The sequence below is a fragment of the Pan troglodytes genome, chromosome 16 (genome assembly GCF_028858775.2).
Source record: "Pan troglodytes isolate AG18354 chromosome 16, NHGRI_mPanTro3-v2.0_pri, whole genome shotgun sequence".
Classification (NCBI taxonomy): Eukaryota; Metazoa; Chordata; class Mammalia; order Primates; family Hominidae; genus Pan; species Pan troglodytes.
The window spans coordinates 24703210-24716303 of NC_072414.2; the positions used below are offsets into that span (position 1 = coordinate 24703210).

The 13094-nt window shown below is 40.1% G+C and overlaps 1 protein-coding gene across 5 annotated transcripts in view; it reads right to left on the reverse strand.

The window, feature by feature from the left end:
* FMN1 (formin 1) overlaps nt 1-13094 on the reverse strand; it is a 430759-nt gene that overhangs the window by 20674 nt on the left and 396991 nt on the right. For all 5 annotated transcript variants that reach the window (XM_063794664.1, XM_016927883.4, XM_063794665.1 and 2 more), the window contains one exon: nt 12120-12269. In XM_063794664.1, the coding sequence (XP_063650734.1) occupies nt 12120-12269 (150 nt within the window). The remainder of the gene's footprint in view (nt 1-12119; nt 12270-13094) is intronic.

Here is a 13094-nt window from a genome sequence, read left to right on the forward strand (position 1 = left end):
CTGAAACATAGATGGTATTAACGCCATAAGGGCTGTTTTAAATATGCTTTCAGAGGGATATGGCTGTGTCCAGCCATCCCTCCAACCACTGCCTGGTGGCCTGAACATCAGAAGTAAGGCTCTGTCCACTCTATATAGTTTGTTCAGGTCTTTTGATACTCCTCGAGTCTATACAAGGTACAGCCCCCAGTTCACAGAGTGAAATTGTTTCTCCAGGCGAAAATGGACTAATGTCCAACTTTGATTCTAAATAAGTGAGATCGTAGAGACCTGACCAGGGCTGTGAGGACCACTCTCATTTCTATCCATCTTGACAACAGTCACTCACGAGGCATTTCTGAATTCCTGACATAACTATCGCACGAGGTTAACTGCTATAAAAGTCAATGAAATAAGTAAAGTCACTCCCTACTGTAAGAAAGAAAAAAAACAACAAACTCATTAATTTCTCAATTTAAAGGGAAATTTTTTCCTTGCTGCAGCAGCTGATGAAAACATCATTGACTAGGCTATGTGGAATGTTTCCAAAGGGTAGAAAAATAAAACTAAGAGAAAAGAGCCATAAACAGTAAGAAAGAATGGGTAACCCCAAGTTCATGTATCCCAGGCAGGCCAACAGGGCCACATACTTAGACAGACACACTCTTCCATGCTCATTTTCTCTTCAGAGTCTGACCTTCGGCCCTGACCACTCTGGCACCAACCACCTCCTGTGCCTCCCAGGTCAGTTTCACTAGCAGCCATGATAAAACAGACCAGCAGGAAAGTAAGAATACCAGCAGAAAGTAATCTTAGGCTTAGCTCCTAACACACCAGAATTTAGCCTTTAAAAGTTATTCCAGTTGGGCATGGTGGCTCACACCTGTAATTCCAGTGCTTTGGGAGGCTGAGGCAGGAGGACTGCTTGAGGCTAGGAGTTCAAGGCCAGCCTGGGCAACATAGCGAGACCCTCTCAACTAAAAAACGCTTTTTAAAAAATGAGTTGGGCATGATGATGTGTGTCTGTAGTCCTAACTAGTCAGGAGGCTGAGGCAGGAGGATCACTTGATCCCAGGAACTGGAGGTTACTATGATGACACCACTGCATTCTAGCCTGGGCAAAAGAGTGAGACCTTGTCTCTTAAAAAATAAAAGTTATTCCATGATAAATTAGCATATCACTTCTACTTTGTCCAATTGTGTACTTTGTCAAATCTAAATCTGACAATTTTCCCTACTCTATTCCTAAGATATTTTCCTATTTAAAAGTAAAAAAACTTCTCTTAGAGACTGCATGCATTTCACCAGCTACACAGATCAGCCACTTCATAGTTTTTGTGAGCTATCACTTGTAGTACCCAAACATACTTTGACTTCAAGTGATTAATTGCAGAACAAAGGCCTCTTCCGTTTGCAGAGCTTCTCCCCCAGGCCACAGGGGAGTTGAAGTTGGGGAGCCCTGGACTTGCCCTGGAATGCATGATCAGTTAAAGCCAATCACTCTGCACTTGGTAGACATAACACCCAGAGCCGACCCGGCGATTTAGGTGCAGAGTGAAAGGTAACAGCATCGCATTCATTTCCTCATTTAGGGAGAGTAGTCTGGGAGACAGTTTGAAAACTGAAATCAGCCCTGTGTCATAAATTTGCAAATTTAATTGAAATGCATTAGTCTTTGGAAGACATTTCCAATCCCGATAATGAAGACATGCATGTGCTAGCAGATGCAAGCTCCCCCTTTTGGTTTTGAAACCTCTACCACCTACCGAGTCTCACCAAAAACTAGCACTGAGAGCCTGTTTGCATGGGTGACTGGAACAAAAGGGTGAGGAAACAGGGAAGATTGTCTGGAGTAGGGAGTCTCTCTGGCGCCCCTCAAATCATTCTACCCAGGCAGCCCCCTGTTGCATCTCTGCCCAAGGCAGGAGCTGTCAGGAGTCCCACAGATAAGTAATTTAGAAATATTCTAGGCTGAATGAAGGAGACATACTTTAGGTTTCCATTGTTCTCTGCCAAGCTAGGGAAATGGAGTGCGGACAGATGCTCTCTAAGGTTTTGATTTGAGCTCCAAAGAGGTTTGAGGCTTGGCATAGCCATGAATCCAAAGGATCTCCACTTCCTTCTTTTTTTCTACACAAATTGAAAGTAATACAGTCAAGAACAGAGCTGGCGATTGTTTTATTCCATTAACTAATCTTTCTTGTTCGGAACATGTCTATTCTCTTTAACAAAGCTATTAAGATTTTAGATTCTTGGGCAAAAGCACCCATATGGGATACATTTAGGGACTTCTACCACCAAAACCCAAATAAACAAGATTTTTCATCTATCAGCAGCAGACAGCAAATCTTGCAATCAATTTCAACATGGCAAAAGGAAACACAATGATTATTTATTTGTTCAACAAATATTAACTCAGCATCTACTACATATAAGGAAAAACAAGGTGCTACAGAGAAAACAAAGTGGTACAAGACATTGTAATTATCTTCTAGGGGCCTATGATTTATCTAAAAGAGAAAGTGCCTATAACCAAATGAATAAAAAACCAAATCATTAAATGCCAAAATTGAAGACACAGTAAACCCCCAAAATTCTGGAGATAAGATAGCTCACACAGATTGGAGAAAGCTTCATGAAGGACACCGTATGTGATCAATAAATTTTTCCAGAATAGAGTTTCATAGTCTGTATATCACTTGAGACATAGTATTTTTAAATTATACCATTATGTAAATATTATAGTAGTTTTAAAGTAGAGTTACACACTGCATAATGACATTTCGGTCAAAGACAGACCTCATATATGATGGTGGTCCCATAAGGTTATAATGGAGCTCAAAAATTCCTATTGCCTAGTGAAGTCATAGCCACCATAATGTTGTGGCACAACTACTTTATTATAAAAATAAATTTAGTGTAGCCTAAATGTACAGTGTTTATAACATCTACAGTAGGGTACAGTAATATTCTAGGCCTTCAGATTCACCCACCACTGACTCACTGACTCACCCAGAGCAATTTCCAATCCTGCAACCTCCATTCATGGTTAAGTGCCCTACACAGGTGTACCATTTTCTATCTTTTATACTATATTTTTACTGTACCTTTTCTGTGTTTAGATATGTTTAGATACACAAATACCACTGTGTTACAATTATATTCAGTACAGTAACCTGCCGTACAGGTTTGTAGCCTAAGAACACTAGGTTATGCCATATAGCCTAGGTGTGAAGTAGGCTACACCATCTAGGTTTGTGTAAGTACACTCTATAATGTTTGCACAATGATGAAATCACCTAACAATGCGTTTCTCACAATGTATCCCGCTAGTTAAGTGACACGATTCTACGTGTTTAAATTAAGTGCTGCAAATTTATATTATAGAAATGTGCAAATACACAAGAGACTGGAGTAGACCAAGCACTCAAAGAAGGAAGCACAGAAAAGAAGGCAGTTAGGCTGATCCCAGGAATAACACTGCATGATTCCTCCAAAAGCATGTTGAATCACCCAGGTCCGCCTCTTTATGTCTATGTAGCCAAATTCATCTGCTGTCAATGCCCAGCTCATTTTCTACTTAAAATCACAGGAAGTCAGGGTTGGAAGAGAACTGCAAGATCACCTGAGCCCAGGAGTTTCTAAACTTGGCTGAAGGATCATTAGGAAGGTGTCAATCTCTGATCTCCAAAGCCTACCTGGTACATGTAAATAAGAGGATGGTGAAGCCAAGGCATTTATTAAGGAAACTAAACACAAAATGTCTTCTTGCTCTGCCATCTCTGTGGGGAGTTTCTAAAATCACAGATTTCTAGACTCTACACTCTGCTATTCTGATTCAGTGGATCTGTTTACATTTTTACAATGACCTCCAGGTGACTTGGGAGATCTGCCAGGTTTGGGAGCTGCTGATCTCTAACACTGCCCCACTGGCTTCTGAATCTCCTCTAAAACTATCTGCTTAGGGTGGTCCTGATTATGGCTAAGTGTCTTCTCAAAGCTCCCTGTAGGTTCCACATTTCCTTTGGATCATTTCTTTCTCCAAACTCTTACACCAGCCAAGATCTTCAATGCTCTTTCAATATCCAGCTGTGCGCTGGAGAATGCACCATACAAGACACAGCAAAGAACAGGCTTGTGTCCTAAAAGTGGAAAGATACACATAAACTGCTAAAATAACAAGTTGGAATGAATTAAATACTAAAGGATCGTAAGAAGAAAATGCTGTCAGAGCCCACAGGAAAAGCTAATTCTTTTATTAAGGGAGATTTCAGAAAATTTCTACAGAACCTGGTTTCTGGAGGCAGGCCTTGAAGGACAACTCTATTTTGATCAGCAGGAAATAATGGGGGGAATGCGGTATGAAGAAATTATCCAGTGAGAACACAAGGAAAGAAAGTGCAGGTGTGAGACAGTGAATGGTCATAGTAGGTGCAGGGAGGGATGAGGCTATACGAAATGAGGCTAAAGAGTGAGTTTAGGGCAGGTTCTCAGAGGGCCATGCTATAATTTGGGAGAGAATATGAAGTTCTTCAAAGAACTCAAGCTTTAGTGTAAAAAAAAAAAAAGACCTAGGTTCTTATGCTCATTCTGTTTATTAATGAAACTATGACATTGAAAATTCATTTACTCTCTCATGCTTAGCTGTGAAATAGCAATAAACCTTTTTTTTTTTCCTTCAGGGCTGTTGTGAGAACTTAATACATTAATAAATTAAAGTACCATCCATGGCTAATTATCTTTCCTTTATTTCATGAGCAATGGAAAACCACAGAATATGTTTGAAGAGATAACTATGATCTAACTTCTGTTTTGGAAAGATAACTGGATGCAATATTCAGGGACACTTCAAGAGGAAATAGAAAACCTCTAGGCAGAGAGAAGAGTTAGAAGGATGTTTCAATAATCCAAGTGAGAGATGATAGAGTCCTGAATTAGAGCAGAGACACCTCAAATACAGGGTAAAAAACAATCACCATTAAGGGGGCAAAACTATAAAGAGTCAGAAATAGATGAAAAATAAATCTTGTAGCAGTAAAGATAATTCTCATTTCCAGCCTGCCTTTTGCTACTAGGAGGAGGATAGTGTTGCAATTGAAAGTCAGGGAGCCTAAGAGGAATAGGCCTTAGTTGAGACAGAATAATTTCCAACCGAGACATATTGAATTGCAGATGAAGGCTGGGTATACAGTTTAATGTACAGTAGGAAATGTAGGTCTAAAACTTGGGAGGCCTTGGCAATGAGGTGATAGGTGAAGCTGTGAAAATAGTTGGGACTAACTAAACAGAGTATAGAGCAGAAAAGAGGAACACTGAGATTTACCTTGGGGAAGGCCCACACTTAAGGAACAGAAGAAACAGAGGAACTAAGGAGGGAGATGAAGAAGGGGAGTAGTCACCTTTGCAGAGAGACCCAATATATTATCAGAGCAACGAGGCATTTCGAGATGGAGGAAACTACCATCGGTGTCAAAAACTAGCAGTGGCACACTTTGGGAGGCCGAGGCGGGCAGATCACGAGGTCAGGAGATTGAGACCATCCTGGCTAACACAGTGAAACCCAGTCTCTACTAAAAAAAAAAAAAAAAAAAAAAAAAAAAAAAAAAAAAAAAAAAAAAAAAATTAGCCGGGCTTGGTGGCAGACACCTGTAGTCCCAGCTACTTGGGAGGCTGAGGCAGGAGAATGGCGTGAACCCGGAAGGTGGAGCTTGTAGTGAGCCGAAATCGCGCCACTGCACTCCAGCCTGGGCCACAGAGCAAGACTCCGTCTCAAAACAAAATAAAACAACAAAAAAAAAAAACCCCAAAAAATTGCAGTGGCAAAGAGTTAGTTAGAAGGAGTCATCTGATTTCACAGTTAGGAAATGTGACACAGTCTAGTAACAATCTCAATATGCAGTTCTCCTGCTTCCTTTAGTAAAGGAAACCATGAGTCTTTAGCAAGGACATGGCTCCCAGCTAAGCCTACGTTTCCTGGTCTCCCTTGTGTATGGCCATGAGACTAAGTTCTGTCCAATGGGATAAAGTGGAAGTGATGTGTGCACCTTCCAGCTCGTGCTATTTAATATTAAAAGGAAAGGTTGTGCAGTCCCCTTCCCACTGGCAGGAACTCAGCAGCAATGGTAGCAGTAGACCTGACGTGTGCCCCCTTACACGTTGGGAATAAGGACCTTACCTTAAGGATGGCAGCCACAAAAGAGAAGAAAACTGGGTTCCTGACATCCAAACTCCTTGCATTCAGATTGTTATACATGAGGAAAATTGATTTTTCCTTTGTTTAAGCAACAGTTATTTTGGTCTCTGTTATGGCAGCCAAGACGTTATCCTTACTGAGACAGGAAGGAGTGTGTGGTACGAAAAAGGAAATAAGGAAATGAACGTCAATCATTCTTTTAAAAGAAGTTAGGAGGGAAAAGGAGACGGAATGATGCTTTCAGAGAGAGGGCCAAGAGGTGTGTATAGTTTTTTAAACCAATGATCCTATAATTCTTACAGTTTTTTAGTTTATCCTCTCTCCTTATTCATGGCATATTTTTAATTTTCCAGATGTAGTTTTAAATTTATTGCTTGGGGAATAAGCAGGTTTTATTATTTGTGATTTCTTTTCTTTTCTTTTCTTTTTTAAAGACAGTCTCACTCTGTTGCCCAGGCTGGAGTGCAGTGGCGCGATCTCGGCTCACTGCAACCTTCGCCTCCCAGGCTCAAGTAATTTTCCTGCCTCAGCCTCCCGAGTAGCTGGGATTACAGGTGTGCACCACCACACCCAGCCAAGTTTTGTATTTTTTAGTAGAGATGAGGTTTCACCATGTTGGCCAGGCTGATCTTGAACTCCTGACCTCAGGTCATCCACCCACCTCCGCCTCCCAAAGTGCTGGGATTACAGGCATGAGCCACTACGCCCGGCTGTTCTTTGTGATTATGACAATGTTGTTTATCAGTTAGGTCTTGGGGCATTTACTGTTTGTGTATTTGCACAGAAACATTTTCAAATGTGATTTAGGAAAATTCAAAGTTTTGACAATTAATTAGGGGGTGATTGTATTATTAAGAGATTTTTAAAAATAAGCAGCTCTTTAGTGGTTAAACGAATACAAGTCATTTAACTACATAACACAGGGCAAGGAAAAGAAAGTTAACATGTTACAAGTTACTGAAATTATCATGTATGTATGTCAGTAGGAAAGCAGAATTCAATAAATAACAATTTTATTTATGGAGCTTTTGCTAGGAGTAAGTTTATCATGTAAAGAAAAGAATTCCTGTAGTGTCTACACTGCAGTCAGTGGCTTGTGGATTGAGTGACAGCATCTCTAAGTCCCCAACTCTTGGTCCTAAAGTGACCTGAGCAGTAGGGAGCTCTGAGAACAGCTTTCAGGATAGCCTCACAACAGCTTTCAACTATCTTCTGTCAAGGGTACAGCGGTTCCATAATCACCCATGACAGCAGCAAGTAATAGACTTAAAACAAAAACCCTATTGGTAGGTAGCTGGGTAATAAAAAAACAGCCCCCCCGCCCCCAAAAGAAAAAAACAAGGTAACTATCCATTCCCCTATGGTGTAAATTATAGCTATCTGTGTAGTGAAATTTCTTATTTTCATTTCACATAAAATTCACCAAACTTCTAATTCACTCATTACTTACCCATTATGGGGTTTTTAAATGGCACTTTTAAAGTTTGCTTTGGCTCAGGGTGAATTATATGCCCAGACTTTATTAATGGAGTCATGACTCCTGTAGGCTTTCTGTACCTTTTGCAAATTCAAAGCTCATTTTGTGGGAGGCAGTGCTTCGTGTGCATGCGCGGGCATATGTGGGGGCAGTCTTAGGATATCCTAACTGGTGGAATGTTTTGTAAGTAAGGGTCCTATCACCCAGAATAATTCAGCAGCCAAAAAAAAAAAAAAAAAAAAAAAAAAAAAAAAAGACTAAAGAATAGCCAATAAAGGTTTCAGCAAAAATTAGGTTATCTCCTTGCAGTTATGCATATACTTGGATAATCTATTGATTTAACAGGTGGAAGAAACATGTGTACCAAAAATTCATTGAATGTTTGGATATCATGAGGTACAAATACAAAAGTGCATTAAAAGGTAAAAGTGAGGCAAAGTTGCTTCTGAGGATAAAATAAACCTTGGATTATGATACATCATAAATGCAATGCTGGATACAGATGAGCAGAGAAAAAAACGTTTTGTGTACATGCTCCATAAAAAAACATGATCTTCAAGAACAACATTAGGATCCGGCATGGTGGCTCATGCCTGTAATCCCAGCACTTTGGGAGGCCAAGGCAGGAGGATTGTTTGAGCCCAGGAGTTTGAGACCAGCCTGGGCAACATAGTGAGACACCGTCTCTACAAAAATAAAAAAAATAAAATTAGGTATGGTGATGCACACCTGTAGTCCCAGCTACTCAGTAGGCTAAGGCAGGAGGATTGCTTGAGCCCAGGAGGTCAAGGCTGCAGTAAGCTATGATTGCGTCATGGCACTCTAGCCTGAATGACTCAAAAGAAAACAAAACAAAGGCCAACATTAGTATTTTATGAGAAGAACTGGGGGTTCAGGTGAGGCAAGGTAGCTATAGACGTTTGCCAATTTCAAGAGGGCAATGAAAATTCTTTCTGGCACCTAATCTCTCTCCCAACTCACCTGCAAGTCCTTGCTTGAAATATCTTCCAATACAGTACCTATAGCTCAAGAGCAAAGGTGAGGGGCACTATGGCAGAAGTGAAACACACAGCTCCTCAGAAAATTAGAACAGTAGTTTCTAGATTCATAGAGATTTTGAGCTAGAAGAGCTCACAGTCACCATTTAATTCCTGCTTCATCCTGATACATACATTTTACAGACGTGACAATTAGGTTCCCAGTGAATAAGTGACTGGCCCAAGATCACATAGCCAATTAATGGGGGTGGGGTGATGGCGGGGTGAAGGGTAAAAATGCCTGTTTTCAGCTCTCTGTCTCCAGGTCTTTTTTTACACTGCTCAGCACTGCACATATTCAGAAGGGATAAGAGAAGGGACTGGGATGCTTCACTGAAAGATGAGTCCTGATACCAGGGGCAGCACGATGACTGAGTGGGTCACAGACTGCACGTCTAGAAAGTGGCGCTTTTGGATTTGTGCCTGGGCTCAGAAGTTTGCTCTTTTGCTTAAGATTGGCTTGAATGCCAAGGAAAATTGAAAGCCATTAATATACCATGACACAGTAGATTACTCTTCCAAAGATATAGTTAATCTCCAGGTAAACCATATTCCCCAGTGAAATATTGCTCCTTCTGCCGAACCACAGAGTTGTGCCCTGACACCAGTTTAATAAGATTATTGTTCACTCACAAGGCACAAGAACTTAGGACATTTTTATGTGGTCATTTGTATGTTAGAGATTATTCTGGATTTTATGAGGGGAAGCTGTTATCTTGTTATGAAGATGCATTCATCTCAATTTTGTATCAAACTAATGTGTACTCATGAAAACTACCTAAGCAGGAAAAGTAAATATTCTCCACCACCTAAAATTAACCTCCAGTGGCCTAAGTAGTTTTCAACACTTCCATTTCATTTGGAAGTAGAATTTAAACAAAACAGTGTTTTCCATGAAACCTGTCCCTTTGAAAATGTTACTACTGATTCTTAATTTTTCCAATGATTTTGAGCACTTAGTTGGCCTTCCAATATATTTAAAAATTAAGTGAGTTGAATTTTTCTGATGAGATCCCAAACTAGTTTTTTTCTTTATAATTACACATTATCAGATTTTTATTTTGGTTATGAATTTTATTTTTTAGGATGCCCTTGTTAATGATGTTATGTTGCCTCCTGATGTTTAGTGTTGTTGGGATATATTCGGTTTCTGGGGAAAGTATAATTGAAACTATAATATCAAATATCATTAAATAGATGTCAAAACAAAGCAATTATAGTGTTCTTCATTTAATAGAAAAATTCCAGTTAATTTGCTTATTTTACCAGAATGAATGTGTGATTCTAACAGGAAAGAAGCTAAAATCTTTAGCAGACAGAGAACACTTTAACAAAGTTCTCACTTTAGGATTTTAAGAAAACCCTGGATATCAAGCAGTTTGTTTAAATGGTTGAGGAGTAATATACATAATGTGCTAATATTTCTTAACACACAGATTTTCCTAACCATGCTGCTGCCTCCAGAAATATCTTATTAGCCATCATCAACTTTCAGAGGTGTTGTTTTAGGGTAGAAACCTTGGTGATCCATCCTCACAGAGCATGGCTGGAATGAAGGGTCCCCTGAAACTGCGAAATGAGAAGAACCGAAAAGGGTCTTGTGAGGTCATGACCCTGTAAAGGGGTTGGTTTACAGAGTGTGAAGCAGGCAATTCAACAGCTGCACCCAGGAAGCAATGCCACAAACGCCCGTGGCTGGGAATCAGAGATACTGTCATTTTGAAGGACTTCTGGATACCACCTCTATGACAGACTCACAATTTCTTTGATCTAACTTCTATGATACAGAACACTCTTTCATTTGGAATACAGTTATTTCAACAGAAGATCATTAACATATAAAGCAATTAATTGCCTTCTCTGTTGGTCTTTTGTTTGTTTTAGACCATTTTTAGGGCCCCAAGGACAAATATACTAAGGACTGTGCTCAAAATCTGAGGTGTAAAAATTCTTAAGCAAAAGCTGTACATTCCAGGCCCAGTGCTGGATGTCCCAGCCTCAAGGTGTATGGACCTGGAGGGCAGACTGGCCAGCTCCTATGCTGTTTTAAGAATAGTATTTTCGTATGAGAATTAATTCCACAGAAACTTATTTTAGCTTACTTTAAAGGGCTAAATAAGTGATGGCAGGGCAAGAGCTATGGGTTGGGTGCCAAGATTTTTAGGATTTTTTTTTCATGTTGTTATCAACGACCTATTTTCTCAACAATGGTACTTTTCTCTGCTTCAGTTTTATCTATATAATGGATATATTCAGTTTAATTCCCATGTTCCCAAAGAAGTAATGATGGGAAGATGTGTTGATAAACGTTTTTAAAGCTCTTTAACTTCCTTGGAAAGAAAGAAGGCCTTTCTCTTTTTTTAGCTCCCTGAGAAAATACTTAGAGACTAATACTAGGTCAAAAGTCTCACAATTTTGCTCCTCTTACTAGTGTTTTAAGGTGAAATATATTAGGGTAGGTTGTGATGTGTCTAGAAATATGTATACATCTTTTCTTTGATTACAAAGTGAAGAATAAAAATACTGAATTATGGAATGTCAGGCCTCAAAGGTTAGTAAAAGGTAGATGCTATAATGAAATATATCATTTTCCTTACGCTGAGGAATTTTTTGTCTCCTTCCACTCTGTTTTGAATGCCATTCTTATACATCTGTTCCACAGGAGTAGTAGTAAGACCTGTTTGAAGTTTAAATCCATGACACCCCTTCCATAACAGTGGCAACACAATCACAAAAATGATCAGGCAGAAATGCTTTTTTCTGATAAATAGGGGCAAATTCAATCTCTCTAAGGAAAACGAACACACACACACACACACACACACACACACACACACACACACACACCCCGTCTATATTCAGAGTTGAGGTTTTTCTTCTACCCCCAGCTAATAAAATCGGGGGCTGCAACGAGGCTGAGCGGCACGCAGTTTGATGTCCGCAGCAGGATACAGGGAGTCAGAAGTGGCGCTGTAAATCCAATGCGGGGCTTCCACGCTGTGTGAAGTGTGGCCTGAGTCACACAGATTTTCCTTTGATGCAAGTTCAGTATATTAATGGGAAAAGCATTCACTTTTATTTGTCTATACTGTCTGCGACAGCAAGGCTGCCTCATTTAGCCTGGGCCAACATGAAAATACACAGAGAAGCAATCTGTTGCAAATTAGCACAACCCTCCTTTCATTTACTAGCTAGTAATTGGAAGGGGTTAAGAAAGTGTAACTTATCAGATCATGTGAGCATATCTGCCTGTGTGGACAGCAAGCCTTCCCCGAATTTCCCTACCATCCCTGAGGCAAAAAGTCCTTCCTCGATGACCACTTCATCCGAAAGAAAACATCGACACGTGTGAAATAGACACACTTTGATAGGTTTAAGAGTGCAGTTTCCTAGGCTCCTGAAGGAGGCATTAAAATCTTTTTTTGAACCTTACCTTTCTTTAGATATGTTTTTACTCTCCCGTTTCCAAATTGTCTTGAAGTCACTGCAGAACTCATACCACACCATAAACACGTAGCTGGGTGTGATCTCCTTCTCGCCAGACTTTGGCTTCATCCCAAAATATCCTACTGTTGTTTCAAAACTGCAACAGGTAGGGGGGAAAATGGAATGAGGTAGAGGGTGAGAAATTGCCAACACTAAAATCCATTAGGGGGGGATGCTGGGGGCAGTTTCTCGTGTGTTTATTTTGTAACACAGAAGCTGGGGGCTCACAGTTACTGAAGTTTATTGTAAGCCTCAGAAAATCTATTTGCTCAAACTGATTTGCCAAAAAAATGGAACTTGATTGGGATGCTCCTGGGCACATCTTATCTGTATAAAATCAGCACGTATAATTTCTGGGGGTGTGTAGGTAAAAGGTCTCGAGTTTGTTCTTCATCTCAAATCCCCGTCTCTTCCCTGCTCTTCATTTTATGTTTAGTGATTACATGCAAGGCGGATGACACACTGACTGCAGCATTAGCAGCGGTCAGTTCGATAGCTCATTGGGAATAATTAATCTGTCAAATGTTTCAGAAAAAAGCAAGAAAATCCATTCTATCCTTATTCTGGCATATACTGGCTTTGTAATCTTGGGTCAATCACTCAGCATCCTTGACTCTCAATTTTCTCAAGGGTAAAATAAGAGATGTAGATGATATGATCTTCAGGAGGGCTACCTTTTAAAGCTTAATATGATACAAGAATACAAACCACTGATGTACAAAAACAGATACAGTTGTAGGCATAGCAAGTTTTGGATGAAAAACCATTTCTGATCTTGGAAAAATGATCTCCAGTCTGGTCAGTAAAGAATCCCAATTTTCCAGAGTGGATTCCTAGATATCAGTAAGACCTATCCCAGCAAGGCTCACTGCACACCAGACTACCTGGGCCTCCCAAGCAGCCCTTCTTGGAGGCACTAGCT